Below are 17,358 nucleotides of genomic sequence, written 5' to 3'. Positions count from 1 at the left end.
ATCATTTATGATCTTTTTTGGATGCTTTTTTTACCACCATCAAATTTAAGGAGCCATGGATGAGTGACAATTTTGCCGACCTAAAAAAGAGTGACTTGGGTTGCTTATTTTTGTCCTTAAACCAACTGAATACGGATGATAGGAGACACCTTTTCAATTGTCACTGACATTACTGGGACTTTATGACAGAGTCAGAACACTTTCCCTCGACCATCTTAAATGCCAGAGTCAGCCAAACCGCTGATATCCTGAACACTAGTAACTTTAAAGCCCCACTAGATTTCTCAGTCCAATCCCCAGTTTTGGACACAGATGGAGAAGCGAATTGCCATTGTTGGTGCTGGAATCAGTGGCTTACTTGCATGCAAATATGCAATGGAGAAGGGCTTCAATCCCATTGTCTTTGAGGCCAGGAGCAGCATAGGAGGGGTTTGGTCTCAAACAATTGAATCCACCAAGCTACAAACTCCAATATCCTACTACCGTTTTTCGGATTTTGCATGGGCGTCGTCTGTGACTGAGACTTTCCCTAACCACAACCAAGTGATGGAGTATCTTAAATCCTATGCCCTTCACTTCAACATCCTCCCTCAGATAAGATTCAGCTCCAGAGTCATCAGTATAGACTATTTCACACCCCGCAGTGAAGATTTTCCTTCTTGGGATCTCTGGGGTGGCACTGGTAAGCCCTTCTCACCTACTGGAAAATGGAACATCACTGTGAAGGTCACCAGGCATCCACTGATGGTGACTCAGGCAAGGATAGAACTTTATATGATGTTTCATTTAATAAGTTATCTTTCTGGGGAAATCAAATTTAAGCTTTTCTGAATGGGGGTTTCTACTGATCTGTTTATTTTAGTAGAATTTTTGCTGAATATATTTGTTATTGGTTTATTGCACAATGTGAAGAATGGAGTGTACAAAAATGGTTGAAACAGACACAAACAGGGACACCCCTTTTGTTTTGCACGCTGATTTCAATTGTATCAGGTGTACGAAGTGGATTTTGTTATTCTTTGCATTGGAAAGTACAGTGATCTACCAAACATTCCTGATTTTCCAATCAACAGAGGGCCAGATATCTTTGATGGGAAGGTCATACACTCCATGGATTATGCTGCCATGGGTGGTGATCTAGCCTCTGAATTCATCAAAGAAAAACGAGTCACTGTTGTTGGGCTTCAGAAATCTGCAGTGGATGTTGCTGCAGAAGTGGCTACAAGAAATGGTAGGAACATTTTTATATATCAGGCCTGTTCATTCTTCTGTTTTTTTTTTTCTTGTGCGTGATCGTTAAGATGAAGAGTCATGAGATCTGTTCCTATTTTCAGGGGAAGGACACCCCTGCACTTTGCTATTTAGGAGGGTCCACTGGCTGGTTCCTGAGCACTTTAATACAGTATCCTTTCAAAACCTCAATCGCTTCTCTGAGTTGATGGTCCATAGACCCAGTGAAGGATTTTTCCTCTGGCTCTTAGCATTTCTGCTTTCCCCTTTGGTAAGTTTCTCACTGGCACATTCTCGCTTCTCCCCAAAAATTCAGCTAGTTTCATCTGGGATAAGGCCTAAAACCGATTTCTATCCCATTTTATTGCTCCAACATATATTTGTCAATCATGAAGTATGCAATTGATTCCTGGGATGTGGGTTTCAGTTCTGGATGTTTACAAAATTGGTGGAGATATATCTCAAATGGACATACCCTTTGAAGAAATACAACATGGTCCCAGAACATCCCTTCCTCAAACAGATAGTTTCGTGTATGTCCATGGTTATCCCGGCTAATTTCTACGACAGAGTAAGAGAAGGAAGCCTCATCCTAAAGAAAGCACAGAGCTTCAGCTTCTGCAGAAATGGATTGGTTCTAGATGGCGAGGCTGCAGTACTAGAAACAGACATTGTCATCTTTGCAACTGGATACAAAAGTGATGAAAAGCTCAGCAACATTTTCACTTCAACTTTCTTCAAAAATTGCATTACTGGATCCTCAGCTCCTTTCTACAGGTAATTTCATTATTCTATATGTCCCATACTCCATTTAATCTAGCTAGAAATGAAAGAACAATGAGTTTTGGGCTTCTACCAAGATCTATATAAATACAACTCAGGTACATATACGCATGGATGTATTGCAGGGAGTGCATTCATCCAAGGATTCCCCAACTAGCAATACTTGGATACTCAGAAAGCCCGTCTGTCTTATACACCATGGAAGTGAAAAGCATGTGGTTGGCACATTTTTTAGCTGGGAATTTCAAGTTACCACCCGTAAAGGAGATGGAAGACGATGTAATGAAATGGGAAAAATGCAATGAGCGATATGCTGGTGATGGCTACAAGCGATCCTGTGTCAGTGTGTTGCTACAAATACATGTAAATGATCAGCTGTGCAGGGATATGGGATGCAACCCCAGAAGGAAGAGATGGTTTCTGCCTGAGATGTTTGCTGCTTATGGTCCTACGGATTATGCAAATTTAACTTGGCCTGGTTAGCTAATTAGTAATAGGTGGAGGGTGATGTCAAGAGGTGTTAACTAGTAATGGTAAGAGGGTGATCTTGGGAGGAATTTGATGATCCCCTTGGTGTAATTCCTTTTGCATTGCTGAATAATATAGGCCTTGTTTGACTCAATTTCTTAGAAACCAAAAACTCTTTTTTTAAGCTAAGTATGAACTTCTATACCTATTCGGCTAATTTTGTTCAAAGAATTTATGTGGAAAGCTGGAAAATACTGTTTTTAATAGAAATTTTATTTTGGTCGGTGAGAAAGTTCTTGCACATTAATAAAACTTTTACGATATCAATATTTTAGAATTTGTTACTTTGGCATCAACTTAAGCTTCCGGTTAAAGTCAAAAACAAGAAGCTATACCTAACAAGCCTATAATGTGACTAGGGTCTTGTGTTTTTTTTTTATTTTTTGTACACGCACACTAACTTCATATTTGAATATTAATGTATCAAGTTTTAACCCTGTCTTAATGTTTCAAGCTTTCACCCCTAAGTAATTTTATCATCCCAAGTTAACTATCATTAAAGTTTTGTCTAGTTGATGGGATAGAATATGTATATTTTACTATATCATTTTTAATGATATTAATGGATATTATACTTAATGGAAAAGTTATCCTAAGGTATTAAATTGTCATGTTATGAGGTTTGCAAAATAGAGAGTTATATTATAATTGTAACATCCTCGATTTTTAAATAGAATTTATTTTATATTTTGTAAAAATGTATATATATAAAATAAAATAGTTAAAAATTCAATTAAATTAAAAATAATTAAGAAAATTAAATAACCTTAAAACTATATAAATAAAGTAGAAAAGAATTATATTAAGACTATTAGTATAAGTATTATTAATTTAAGAATGTACCAGAAATGTTACATGTGATACTTAAGGGTTGTCAAATATCATATAGGGATTGTCAAATGTCACATATAGATATGAAGAATGGTTGTGAATATACTAGAAGCTCCACATGTCACACTTGGGGGTTGCCAAATATCACGCATAGAGATATGAAATCTAACTAATTGGTAATTTTTGAATTTTTGTGAATTTTGGTAAAGTATTTAAACCTCTAATTATTTTTACCAAATAATAGACTCAATAATGAGTCTAACCATTCAAGTTACATTTGGACTATGTTTATCCCATGAAAAATTTTAGACATAATGGGAAATACAAGAGTGAGGTTCATAGGATAGTTTGGACCAATTATGCTTTTCATAATTATTTATGTAAAATATTTTACTCAAAATCATTTTTATATGATATTAAACCCCATGAGGAATCTAACCTATAAATTTCACCTCATTTGAACATTAATAGCCTACTATAAAAATTCTAAAGAAATGGGTAAGAAAACATAATGATTCAACTAAAATAGCTTTGATCCACTTAGGTTTCTTAAATTTCTAGGATATTTTGACTAATTATCATAATTCTTAATTATTTTTAAATATTATTAGAACAAAAAAGGAAACTGTAGAATCTAATTTCACGCAATTCCATATTCGTTTGAGTAAGAAAATAATTAAGGAAACATTAAAGGATTTTCTACACGGTATGCTAAGATAGTTTTTATGTTTGAGAGTTTTGGTATTATTAGATTTTGTTTTAGGTTTATGAACAATTTTTAAAATCTTTTAGACTCATCATTTATTAGATGTGAAGAGTTTCATACTTTTTGAAATTTGTATAGTTGGTGAGAAAAATTGAAGAGCATTGCAACATGCTATGTTTTGAGCAATATAGAACTAATTTAGGTTGAGGTTTAATTGCATAATTCCCTAGTGCTCAAGGCAATGTAGGAATGTTGGAGCTGGGCAAAGACTTCAAAGTCAGTCATACCCATACCAATCCTTTATTTAGCTCTATATGGAGATAAGGTAGGTTAGCTTATTTTAAAACCCTCCCAACTTTAACTCTATCTTATGGGATTGAAATGATTATAAAACCAGTCCATTACTACAAGGTTAGGATAGATGGTGCTCATAGGCTGACTCCTACAATAAAAAGCAAGTTTGTTTCGTCAGCACACTTCCTCTAGTTATCATAGGATAAAAGAAGGATTACATTAGTTTATGAAAATAGCTCTCTATAACAAAAGGAAATTAGAAGGTTAGTTGGTAAAGGGTTTGTTTCCTTTCTTCCTTCGACTTTATCATGCTTACAATCTCTAACAGCGAGGATTCAAGAGTAGACTGACTACTGGCCATAAGGGTAGGGATATACTTCTTACTTAAGACTCCTATCACCAGATAATTCAAGGGTTAGCAGACTAACCACTGGATACAATAGGGTATATTGGTTCTAAGTCTACCTTTACTTTTCCTTATCGGCCCAACTTGAGTCTATAAATGAATTTCTCGCAACATAAAATACATAGAAGTATAACAAAATGAGATGAATTCTTCTACATAGCTATTGATTATTGACTATATAATCCACACTTTGACACCTAAGATTCCATAACGAGTAGATACTTCTGTGGGAGCATAATCGATTTTCAGGTTAAATACATTACGAGATGTTTTTCCATACCATACTTTCCACATTCAATTCTAGATATTACTATGCCCTTTGATTGATAACATTTTGATTCAAAAATTAACTTTTAAGATTTTTAAACTCGTCAACAAACTATTTGGTTCAAGTTTCACTTGAATTAAACTCCATTTATCTAGCCTTTTAATTTTAGAAAATTTTCATATTTCTGCTAGAGTGTTGTCTACTAAGAAAGAGTTAAGAGAATTTGGAAATTTCATACCATGCATGGCCTTTTACCTTACCTTAAGAAGAAAGAGGGGGCTATGAAGTGTGGGAAACATTGCAAGAAGTGTATGATATAACATGTAACCTTAAGGAGTGGCGGCAAAACTCTTGATTGATCAACGCGAGTGAATTGTGCTTAGACGCTTCATAAAACCGCACCAATCTACGAGAGGAGCTAATGGATGAGTAGGCTTCCTCTTTCGATTCATAGAATGTGATCTGGGACACGATGGGAGTTTGCGTGCCTCAGTAGGAAAGAGATCATCGGAGTATAGCACAAGATCACCTTTTCTTGCTACCATGGGGTCAACCTGTGAACAAGGTAAACCCAATGGGAACCAAAAAACGGGAGGGTACCACATTAGGTAGAAGACAATTATGGAATTTCCAAATTCTCTAAGTCCACTTAAATTTTCCATTTTTAGGAGAGGATTTAGACTTTGTAGAGCCATCATATTGCGAGTGTTGTTATACTTTTGATTACGAGAATTTGTTGCAAACATACTGCAACGACCAGCTCTGCAGGGATATCAGATGTAATTTAATTACAAAGAGTTGGTTTCTTTCTCAACTCTTTTCTTCTTATGGTCCTGATTATAAAAAATTAGCTAGGCTTTGAGTTATGATCTGGATAGTTTTGAAAGAGAATATACTCTTACATAAGTTGAAAAAGGATTATTTTTTATGAAGTTTCTTAAAACATTTCTAAATTTTTTCAAACCCGTGTTTAACAATGTTTTTATAAAATTTTTATTCAAAATACTTTAATGAAAGTTTTCTATTTAAAAGTGTGTTTTAACAATGTTTCTATTATTTAAGTGATTTTTTATATTTTTAAAAATATTTCCTAAATTTTATCAAATACTTAATTATTTTTCAAAAACACTTTTTAACCTAAAAAAGCTTCTTAAAACCCCATCTAATTCTTATAAAACTTAAAAGTAGAAGTTTGTACTTCAAGGGTCAATTCTTTCACTAAGATTTTGTATGAAATAATTTCTTTTTTTTTAAGTAGAAGCCCAACCTCAAAACCATAGCTTCATAAAAATAAAAATTCTATTAAATATAAAACAATTTATTTGAATAAGCTAAAAACTTTACTTTTTAAAAAAGTAACAGTATCTTGGTTTTTATATTAAATTATTTTATTTATATCATAAATCATCTCTGTAAAATCATCAAAATACCTTTAAAAGTTTTTGTTGAATTCAAAATTGAGTCTTAAGGCGCATTTGGTCATAATTTTTGGAACTAGTTTTTAAAAGTTTTTAAAAACTGTTTCTTTAAAAACAACTTTTTTCTTCAAATGGATCCATTTTTTCACTTTCTTTTAAAAATTGTTTAAAAATATAATAACAAAACAATATTAGAAATTTTAAAAAATGATTTTCTATATTTTTTTAAACCACACGGCCAAATAGACTCTTAACTTTTGCAAAGTAAATTCAAATTTTAACATAGCTTAAGCCCAAAAAATTGCAACAAAAAAAAGGTCATATAATAAAATATGTCTCATCATCTTATATTTTTTAAATGGTTATAGTGTAGTGCATCTTACTTCTATTTCTTTGTATTTAATTTTCATTTCTTTATATCTTCCTTTGATACCCTAAAAAAGCAATTAATCAAAGCATAATATCAATTTCTTAAAGAAATGCATTTTGATACACTTTTCCTTTCTCTATTTACTATTTCTCCAAATAGAAAATATAAATGTTTTTCAATTATATTTTTAATTTTTATAGGTATTAAACATGTGTGTAATTTCAATTTTATTTCATTTTTCCAAAACTACAAAATATGAGAGGTTATAACTATACAATACAAAATCGTTATAGTAGAAGTAGAAATAGAAATAATTGCTATATTTAATCTTTGATAAATTTATTTTAAAATTGATTGAAATACAACTTTTAATATTTTGAAAAATTATTAATGAATTTGAGTATAATTTCCAATTTTATTTGTTTGAAGAGTCTTTTTTTTAATTAGAAAAATGTAAAATTTTATCATTTTTGTTACTAAAATTTTAGAAAAAGGAAAAAAATAGATTGAGGTTATCAAAATTATTTTTAGAATACCAATATTAAAAATGAAAACAATGGGCATATTTAGCAACTATTTTTTAGAATAATTTTTATTTTTTAGAAAAAAAAAACAAGAAAATACGTTTAATAATCAAAAAATTACATTTTGTTTTTTATTTTTAAAAATAGAAGAGTAGATATTTTTATAAAAATATTTTTTAATTATTTTTAATTTTTTTATGACTATTTTTAAAAATAATTTTACAAACATATAGAATATTTCACAAAAAAAAAATTCAAATACTATTTTGGAACAGTTACTAAACAGGTGTATATCATAAAAGCATAACTAAACAATGCTTAGGGGTGAGCCATGTGCAAGTGCAACAACCAAAAAGGTTTACCCACTTTTTCCTCAATTTCGAGGGGGGTTAGCCGGTTCAAGGCGTCACGTGATGCCATCACGTGACTTTGGTCGCCCATACTTTTCCATATCTCTAATAAATCATCTACCAATCATACCCAACTTCAAATTTCATTCTGGATCATTGCATAAAGATACAAGAAATGAAAAGTCAAAAAATAATTTAAAAAAAAAAAACAAAAAAGAAAACTTAAGCTCAAAATAAAAATAAATAAAAACAATTACTGAATATGGTACAACACTTTTTTTTTTCAATGATAAAACGATTTTTAATTGGTCATCAAATTTTTGTATGGTACTAAATTCAGTACCATATGTTGACCTTCAATTTTATGGATTGCATACAAATTCCAAACTAGGCTATGCTATCTCTAATACGGTTCCCAAAACCAATGACCAATTAAAATGTTTTATTAAATAAATTTTATTATTTTGTCTTTTCTTATTTTTAAAATGCAGGAAAAAAATAACATTAGTAGATAGCCACTTAACTTTGCCAATTAAGTCAAAATCAGCCGCTCTTGGGTTAGTCATATGCCCAACTATAAAATCGTTAAAAAGGTTTATTTAAAACATAAATTACATTAATTTACAGTTCAATTGGTTAGATTAACTTGATTCGATTTCCAAATCATTGATTGTAAGGAAGCACATTGTTAAAAATGATTGATTAAGTGTTTCAAGTGGGCCCATAATCTCATAGACGGGACTTTCTTGTTATGATGATATTAAAAAAATTCTCAACCCTAATGTAAGACTTTGTATAAGTATTCTTATTGGGCCCACAATCTCATGTAAACCATGACATTCTTATCGTGTTCCATCGAGGTGATTGTGATATTTTACATCAAATAAAAAAATCATTTCTAAAATTTTATTAGTAGTAGATTTCTAATGACAGTGTGAACATTTTAAAATCATAAAAGTCATTAGAACTAATTATGATGTATGACACTTTACAAACACATTAATCACATTAAGGGAGAGGAATGAAATTAACTTTTTTTATTTTAGATATAAAATTTATTATAGTACATGTAAATGGTGTGCAATTATTTTAATAAAGGATATCGATTAACAAATATTTTTAAGTTTAAATTAGGTTTTCATTTGGATAGTTGAATTCAATTTGTGGTTAATTTGAACCTAATCCAAATTAATAAACACTCAATAATCTCACCCTATTGGGGATATCCATCGTAAATCCAATTTAATCATTTTTTTTTCAAGTTCAAATTAGTCAAGTTAAACTAATAATAGTAGGTTTATATGAACAAATTTTAGTTTAGGTTGAACCATAATAAATTTTTTTATTAAATGATATCATATTTAAAGATAATAATAATAAATAAAAAAATAAATGAACGTATCAATATAAAAAATGAAAATATATGATTTTTTTTTAAATTATTTTAAAAATAATATAAAATAACTATAATTATATTATAATATAAATTATAAATATTATAAATATTATAAAAACATTAACCGGATGTCACATTACTTTGAATCATTATTTAACTCAAACTTGATCAAGGAAACACAATCTATAGGGATAATATCGGGAGTGAGTTTGGTATAGGTCACCCTTATTCTAACTCCGTCTCATTTATTTATACATATTCTCATTTCCATTTCATTTTCTATACTCGCTTTGTTGTACTTGTAAATATTTTTCAAAATTTTTCATTTTTAAAATTTAAAAATTTATTATAATTTATAATTATATGAATAAAAACTATTATAAATATTTATAATTTATTTTTATGAAAAGTATTTATTTATATTTAAAAAGTCAAAGCATTAAAAATAAATAAATAAAGTAGGACAAACGTGTATGCGAACCACCCTGTCCAAGTTTGTAAAAATTTCTCAAACTCATTTTTATCCTATTTATCTTTATCCCAAACCCTTTTGATTTGGGCGAGACGGTGCCCAAAAAACCCACCCGGGTCCTTAATCTGATGATTTTCGAACGGATTTCACTCCAAAGAAAATAAAAGCGAAAATGCCGAAGCCGTGGAAGGAAGAAAAACATCGTGGAAATATCACAACCTCGTAACATACACACACTTGTCAATAATTTCGTATAAATCATTTGCAGTCTTTAATTAGATTAATGTGTAGTTGGATGCATCGAAAATAAACAAGAAAGAGAAAAAAAGTATAAAATGGAGAAGCATGCGACTGGCATCCGATCTATGCCGGAAAATCACAACCGTTGAAGGTGCAAAATCAAAGACAACCTGACAAGTCTTTCTCTCTCTATGATTCGAAGTCTTCGTTCTATTCGTTATTCCCACTGTTCAAAATCTGGGAAACAGCCAACAAATTCAGACGAGATGAAGTGAAATGAAAAAATCAGCTCAGATTTCAGATGGGTTGTCTCCTTTCTCTCTCAAATCCGTTGCGACAGTTCTTTTTTCCGCTGGTGTTCTTTGTTTTTTTCTCACCTGTTAATGGCAAGGATAATCTGACTCCACCTTCCTTTACGCCCATCAATGGCGATCTTTACCATTCCAGGTATTCAATTTTTGTTTTTATTTTATTTTTCTTTGGGTTCTTGGTTGCTGAATTGAGGGTTAGTTGTGAATTCGATGGTTTTTTGGAATAATTGGGAAGAAAATCTGGATGGGGGAGGAGAAGGTTGATTTTAACCGTTTGCTTGCTGAGAAATTGTGGGGAAAATGAAAAGGGAATAGGGTTGTGGAATCTTGGGTTTTTCATTATCTGGGGCCTGGGAAATTTTATTGGAGGGTTCTGTGAAATTTTGCAGTGGGCTTTTGATGGAAGAGATAAGCAACTTGGTCCATCGGCACCCAGATAAATTCACTGTAAGTGCTTTTATTCTTGATGTGACTATTGTTTTCTTCCCTTTTCTTGATTCATTGCTCTTGTGTTTGGGCTCTGATGATTTATAAATGAAATAGATGGAAACAATTGAAACTGGAAATCAAGGCTACAAAGCGGAGGTCACAGTAGTTACTTATTGCCGAAACAGGAAAGAGATTGATGACAGGTCAAAGTTTCGGATCCTTCTTGTAAGTACAGGACATTTTCATGGTGTCGGTTTATATTTGAAGAAACCAATCATTGAGTTTGATTCATTGTTTACATAATTTGTTCAATTTGCAGTTTGTAAGTTGATAAATTACAAAAGACAGATTATAAAGTACTTTGCAGGCCTTATCTTCAAATTTACATGTAGTGGATAGAATATCTCAGATTGGTATTTGCTGGTTTTTTTGACAGATGATTCCTTGTCTTCCAGAGTTTTGGGCAGCATGGGAGGGAGCTCATTACATCTGAACTTGCATTGCGGGTCCTATCAGTGTTGAGTGAAGAACAGTTTCTACCCAACATGGATCCGATTTCTTTAAACAGCACACTCGATAAGCTTGTCATAAAGGTAATTTTTATTTGATCACTGCAATAGTTTCTTTGCTAATGTATTAGTATACATTGATGGAGCTGGATTTTGTTTTTCAACACCACCCCTTTACCCTGTCTGCTTGTCTCCCTCGTTCACTAGCTTTGTAATTTTATTGAACTAGAGTTTATGGAGTTCTAAATCTTGCCTATGGTGGATATCAATGTCCAATTGCATTATAATTTGATGGAATTTTAACACCATTTACTTTGTTTTTATTTATAGGGTCAATTTCCTTTACATTTTTAGGACACCATTATAAGCTTGAGGCTTTTGGGTTTCTCTGTTTTTCACGTTTATTTCTTTGTATCTTACACCACATATTGATCTTTGGTACATGATTAATATATTGGGAAGTCTGAAACGTGTCTGAGCCAGTGAAGAACTTCGGTAATACTTGGAATGCTAATCTCTGATGATTTATCAGGTGGTGCCAATGGAAAATTTGAATGGACGCAAACTTGTTGAAGCAGGAGAACTCTGTGAGAGGAGAAATGGTGCTATGTCTTACTTTTTTGTCCTTAAACACAATATTTGATGGCTTGGAAATTTATGGATTACTCATGTTCAATTGTGTGGCAGGGAGAGGTGTTGATCTCAATCGGAATTGGAGTGTAGACTGGGGCAAAAAGGAGAAGGTTTGTTATGCATTCATTTACTTACATTTTTAAAGCTTTATTGGTTATACTGCAGTACTTACGGTAGATATGCTGGGAGCAGATCCACTTAAAAATGATTTACAGTGAACTACTGCATTCATAATTGTAAAAGTTTTTCCATCCATCTCTGTATTAATCACTTAACCATTTAAATGTTGTATTGCAAATTCAGTGTTATGTTGTTTGGTGGTGGGACTTTTCCGTTCTTTTTCTTTTATCATTTAATTTTTCTATCTCTGATTCTTTAATTATAGGATTATGATCCATATGAAGAAAATCCTGGAACTGCTCCTTTTAGTGAGCCTGAGACTCAAATAATGCGGAAACTCTCCATATCATTTGATCCACATATATGGGTTAATGTGCACTCTGGAATGGAGGTAAATCATGCTAATTTTCCTGTTAGTGTCCCATGTTGCTGTTTGCAGTGTTGATTTTTGACTTTAAGGTCCTATATTATTAGCCCTGTTCAGTCTCTGCTCAAGATCCCAGCCATTTCCAAATGGAGGAAGTTGAGGTTGGCCGACTTTAAGTTTAGATCCAGCTTGACATTAGTTTAACCAAGCCAATCTCAAACCATTGATTTCTCAGCTTGACTTAATCTTGACACATAGTATGGTTTCATTGTAGAAAATGGATTTAGAGGCACTGGCTTGGGATAATTCTATTTTCTTATCATACTTTTGGCTGATTAAAAGGAACAAATAGGGGTAGATTGATGAATTCATTTATTTTTTAAAATTAATATTTGTGTTAAGTTGTTGACAAGATGTTTTGTCTTGATGCCATCAGAGAGTTGGAGATTGAGTTGATTGTCAATAGGAACTTTTGTTACTGATGAGATATGAAGTAGCCACATCCTGTTATTGACAAATATGTGTTAAAAAGTATTTGGTTATTTTGTAACATTTTTCTATCATATTCTGGTCGGTTGTAGCCGATGGGTTTTCTTTTATATTTTGTGAGTGGGTTTTTCTTGTTTTCCTTTTTGTATGGGTTGTTTGTTATATACCTTCGGTGTTCCTGTTCTTACTATTAACTCTTGTTTTTTCAGGCTCTATTCATGCCATATGACCACAGAAACACAACCCCTGATGGATTGCCTTCACAACAGATGAGGCGGTTGCTTGAAGAACTGAACCATCTTCACTGCCAAGACCGTTGCATGATTGGATCAGGAGGAGGCTCTGTCGGGTTTGTATCCCTGATACTGAGAACCATATGATTATGAAAGCATAACAATTAACAACCTTCTGATCCAAATGGGGTTAAGGCCAATGTCAATTCAAACCTAGAAATCTTTCACTTTAGGACTCAACTTGACCTTTTGGGTCCAATGTAGGCTCGTAGATCACTTTTGTATATTAGTCAGTGGCATTGTTGTTGAACTCTATAAAGCTAGTTCAGGACAAGTAACAAGCTTCTGGAGAAGGATTGATCCTGGTGCCCCCTGGTGTGATACCTCAAATATAGAGGCAATGAGAGCCTCATTTCTCATTCAGTGCCTTTATACTAGGGCTTAGGGCCATTAGGTCGGGCAATCTTCAGGGGTCATAGAGCTGGGCAGGCTGTTAGTTACGTACCAGGTGGTCCTTGTCCTTTCTGTGTTATGCTAGTACTGCTAATCTGCCACCCACATAGTGACACAAAGGACAGGAAGAGTGAAACCAGTAGCTGGTTAGCACCGACAACTGTGTAGATAATATCAAGGGTGTACCACTTTTACCAGTTCTTACTTCTCATAATAATGTTGTATAATCCAAGGCCAATTTGGAACTCGAAATAACAAAACCTTTTACAATTTGAACATGTTCATTGTTTTGCAAAACATTTAAAATTTGACCTACAATATGTGCTTGAATCAGGTATCTGGCTCATGGGACAGCGACAGATTACATGTATGATGTTGTAAGGGTGCCCATGGCTTTCACCTTCGAGGTTCGTGAAATGCAGAGTCTTTCTTTACTGTTATCGATTGCAGCACTCTTACATATGATGGTTCCTTGACTTTTATGCATTCCCTGCAGATTTATGGAGATGGAACAGCGTCTTCGAAGGACTGCTTCAAAATGTTTAACCCCATTGACCTCACCACCTTCAATGTACGTCATTTTGCTAGTGAAAAAAAAAACTTCTCTTCTTCCAGGAAAAAAGTATGATCATTGTTTCATAATCACGCATTAATTTCCGGTTTCAGAGAGTTCTCAATGACTGGTCTGCTGCATTCTTTACTATCTTCAAGATGGGGCCGCAGCAGCTGCAGAAAAAGCATTCAAAACCTTCAACGACCAATTCTGAGAAGTGGGTGTCCATAGATGAGTACCTTGACGGGTATTTAATGGAAAGGAGAAACAGATATGGGAAGAAGGTGGAGGTTCTGGAGTTTGGAATGCAGGAGATAAGAACATATTTCAGGCTGTTCATGTTATCATCAATTCTGTTGCTGTTCATGTTCTGTTCCAGAATTTCAAAGAGCAAGTGCAGTAGGCCAATTGTTGCTGTCATGCCCATCTGATCTCCGTTTGAAGACACAGATAGACCCAAGGAGGAAAAGAAAAAGAGAAAAAAAAAAAAAAAAAACCTTGAGATAGTATAATTTATTAACCCATGAGATCATTTGTGCGTCCCTCTGGCATACCCTTGTTTTGTAACACCAGAGCTGTGAGAGACATGTACCTTAGATTATTTATTTATTTAAGTGCACGCTATAGAGAGAACTTTTTCCCCCTTTTGTTTTTTTGGCCTATAATGAAATTATTCCCTTTTAAGTTCTCACCCTTTATTTATTTATTTTTATAAAATAAAGTTAAAAGAATTATTTAAATGTTTGTTGGTATTTGGTATCATGAGTTTATAAAGATAAAAAATTATATTTTTTTTATAATGACATAAATAATAAAATAATAATAATGTTTAAACAAAGTAGTTATCATTTATCAAGTACACATATTTTTTGTATGAAGGTGCTTTCAACCTAACTTCCAAACGCACCCTTAATTATTTTTCAATGATGGGAGTCATGTGCAAACATTAATTAATTCATTGGAAAAAATCTCAATGGACCGTCACGCCATGTCCTCGTAACTTGGACTTCACGTAATCGGACAATTTCCCCAGTGCAACATCGACGGCGTCGGTGAAACCGAAATCACTACTGTTTGGGTGAATATACGTGAGATTTGGAATCAAATTTATGACTCTGTTTCTCATTTTCTGTATTTGATCGTTTGGAATCTTCAGAAGTTCAGCTTCTATGCTGGGGTTCTCGTCTCCGATGAAGACGGAGTAGGTGGTGTGGTCGGATGGGAGGAACCATGAGTACTGAGAATACGCTGTGTGGGGTGAGACAAAGACCGGGATACAACCGGCGAGAAATGAGTCGAAGGTGGATCGTCGCGTGAACGAGTCGCCGGGGGCTTGGATGCAGAACTCCGACTGGGTCATGACGTTGAGCACCTGAGTTGGCTCGTGGCATTGACTCGCTCCGCTGCCGCATTTCAGGAGGTGGCACCGTGCTGACTCGGCGCACTGTTTTATGACCTCGTCCCTGATCGCCGCCTTCTCCACGCCGTTCCTCGGAGCCCCGATAAAAGAGAAGAGGTGGAGTCGGCGCTGCAGCCGCATACGGTTCTGCCACGTCAGGATCTCGTTGGACGTGGAGGGGTGGAAGTAGGAGGGATAGGGGATGCCGTACTGGTTCGAGCCTTCCCATGGGTGTCTTTCCACGGTCAACACCGACATGTTTTTGACAGGTGGCAGATTCAAGAGACGGTTTGCTCCAAAGTCAGTGCCACCGTCGGTTCTCATGAAGTCCCACGCCGTCCTCCCCAGCGCCAAGAAGTGGTCCGCGCCGTGATTCCGCCGCCACCACCGCTGTCGGTGGATGTACTCCACCAGTTCCACCGCTAAAGCATCACGCGCCGCCAGGTTACTCTCCCGAAACTTGCTCGATGCGTGGAGTCCTCCGTAAAATGGCACGTAGAACAAGTCCGCCTTCTCCGGATCGCGCGTGCGACATGGATGGTTCTCCATCCGCGCGTGAAATATCATCTCCGCGATGAACTGGTGGGTCGCGAACCAGCTCGACCCCATCTCCAAAATCGGCTGCCCAAGTCCACAGTTCGCCACGTGTGGACACATATCCGTGTACACATTCAGACGGCGGCACTCCTTGAGGAGACCAATGTTGAACTTCGGCGGCAGTTCATAGACGTACACCAATACCGACGCTTTCTTCGCCGGCTTCACATGGGCTTTCTCCGCCGGCTTCACCTGTGCCTTCTCCGCCGGTTTCACCTGCACTTTCTCCTCCAGTTTCACTTGCACCTTCTCCGCCGGCGGATTTTGCACATGACTATTCGAATTCTGAATAATGGGAGGAGAAACGGCCGGTTTTGTGGAGGGAAACCAGAAGAAAAGCAGAAGAAACCAGATGGTGAGAAAGAAAAAGAGATAGAGACCGTATTTGAAGTGGGGTTTCATGACACTCGCGACATGGGTGTCTTTGTCTTTGAAGGTGTAACCCTGATAACCATCCGTCCCCGGCGCCTGTGGAACTGAAGACAGAGATGGGTGCTTTCTGGAAGACATGGAACACGAGAAAGAAAGAGTGGGGTTGGTGGAAGATAGACTTTCATGATATTAGAAATTTGGAAGTGATCGAGAGGGGAGACTTGATGCTTTGAAAAAGAAAAAGAAAGAGAAAGGCAAAAAAAACCATGTTAGCGTCAAATCATCAATATGGTGATTGGTGCATTAACTAGGACCAGTGTCCTGAAAGAGGGTTAGACAAGGAGGACAGGTTGAATAAAGACAAGAGTCCGGCGCAATTGTGGCGTTAAACACGTGTGGTGCGAGTTGTCAATTGCAGCAACGCTGCGAATGGGACATGCACATGGGTTCCTTAATCATCGTCTTAAATTTTTATTTGACGGCCTGCAATGTTTAACATTAAATGACCGATCAAAATATCCCATCTCGATAATGAAGTATCCCGAGGATTCAAGAAGCATCATTTAACCCTAAGTTGCGTTTTGTTTATAAAAAATTAATGGGATGGTATGAGATTTTCAAATTTCGAAGAATCTAAAATTTTTAATTAGAATTTAACATGTGATTGAATTAGAATTTAGCATTATTTAAAAGCTTTTGTTTTAAATTTATATACAAATAGTAAAAGATGAAAGCATTATTCATGAAAACGTTATAAGTGGATTGACCCTTTAAAAACATAAAATGATATAACAAATAAATTATTTTTATTAATTTTATGTTATGATTCTTATTTTTCATTTATTATTTTTTATATTAAGCATTTAAACCTCACACCATTTATATCATGTAAGACTTGAATATGTTAGAAGTTGTATAAGAGATTTAAGTGATAAGTTTTTATAAACAAATCAATAGTTTTGAATTTAGACTCAAATGGTTATAATTTGACGGACTCTAAGAGAATATGTGTTAAAATTGAGATATTTAGTTGTTTTGATATATAGTTGAAACCCTAAAGCCATGTTTGATTATGGG

At 34.5% G+C, this 17,358-nt stretch overlaps 4 protein-coding genes across 4 annotated transcripts; 3 read left to right on the top strand and 1 right to left on the bottom strand.

The window, feature by feature from the left end:
• The first annotated feature begins 195 nt into the window (after positions 1-195).
• LOC132253084 (probable flavin-containing monooxygenase 1) lies at positions 196-911 on the top strand. The gene has a single exon (XM_059734382.1). The coding sequence runs from the start codon at positions 313-315 to the stop codon at positions 829-831; it is 519 nt and encodes a 172-aa protein (XP_059590365.1). The 5' UTR covers positions 196-312; the 3' UTR covers positions 832-911.
• Positions 912-978: 67 nt separating this feature from the next.
• Positions 979-2,698, top strand: LOC100241061 (probable flavin-containing monooxygenase 1; the record flags this gene model as incomplete). Its single annotated transcript, XM_010665662.3, has 4 exons — positions 979-1,231; positions 1,335-1,501; positions 1,658-2,007; positions 2,139-2,698. Coding segments are annotated over 4 exons (1,128 nt in total), but the record flags the coding sequence as incomplete, so codon positions are not given.
• Positions 2,699-9,690: 6,992 nt separating this feature from the next.
• LOC100242797 (uncharacterized) lies at positions 9,691-14,604 on the top strand. Its single transcript, XM_002270241.5, has 11 exons — positions 9,691-10,263; positions 10,517-10,574; positions 10,671-10,781; positions 11,012-11,149; positions 11,598-11,667; positions 11,753-11,808; positions 12,084-12,209; positions 12,884-13,023; positions 13,695-13,767; positions 13,857-13,931; positions 14,027-14,604. Exons 1-11 carry the CDS (start codon positions 10,118-10,120, stop codon positions 14,342-14,344), a joined length of 1,311 nt encoding a protein of 436 aa, XP_002270277.2. The 5' UTR covers positions 9,691-10,117; the 3' UTR covers positions 14,345-14,604.
• A 135-nt stretch (positions 14,605-14,739) lies between these two features.
• LOC100265086 (probable xyloglucan galactosyltransferase GT17) lies at positions 14,740-16,749 on the bottom strand. Its single transcript, XM_002270347.4, has one exon. The coding sequence runs from the start codon at positions 16,417-16,419 to the stop codon at positions 14,884-14,886; it is 1,536 nt and encodes a 511-aa protein (XP_002270383.1). The 5' UTR covers positions 16,420-16,749; the 3' UTR covers positions 14,740-14,883.
• Between the last annotated feature and the right edge of the window lie 609 nt (positions 16,750-17,358).

Source organism: Vitis vinifera, chromosome 18 (genome assembly GCF_030704535.1).
Source record: "Vitis vinifera cultivar Pinot Noir 40024 chromosome 18, ASM3070453v1".
NCBI classification, from domain to species: domain Eukaryota; kingdom Viridiplantae; phylum Streptophyta; class Magnoliopsida; order Vitales; family Vitaceae; genus Vitis; species Vitis vinifera.
Note: the sequence above shows the minus strand (reverse complement) of the source record. Positions and strands in the feature narration are given on the sequence as shown.

What these genes read in the sequence shown, in the direction of transcription:
- LOC132253084 (XM_059734382.1), top strand. Translation starts at nt 313, where the DNA reads ATGGAGAAGCGAATTGCCATTGTTGGTGCTGGAATCAGTGGCTTACTT.
- LOC100242797 (XM_002270241.5), top strand. Translation starts at nt 10,118, where the DNA reads ATGGGTTGTCTCCTTTCTCTCTCAAATCCGTTGCGACAGTTCTTTTTT. An exon ending in GGCGATCTTTACCATTCCAG is followed by an intron (nt 10,264 to 10,516) that starts GTATTCAATTTT and finishes GAAATTTTGCAG; the next exon opens with TGGGCTTTTGATGGAAGAGA. An exon ending in TCAGGAGGAGGCTCTGTCGG is followed by an intron (nt 13,024 to 13,694) that starts GTTTGTATCCCT and finishes TGCTTGAATCAG; the next exon opens with GTATCTGGCTCATGGGACAG.
- LOC100265086 (XM_002270347.4), bottom strand. Translation starts at nt 16,419, where the DNA reads ATGTCTTCCAGAAAGCACCCATCTCTGTCTTCAGTTCCACAGGCGCCG.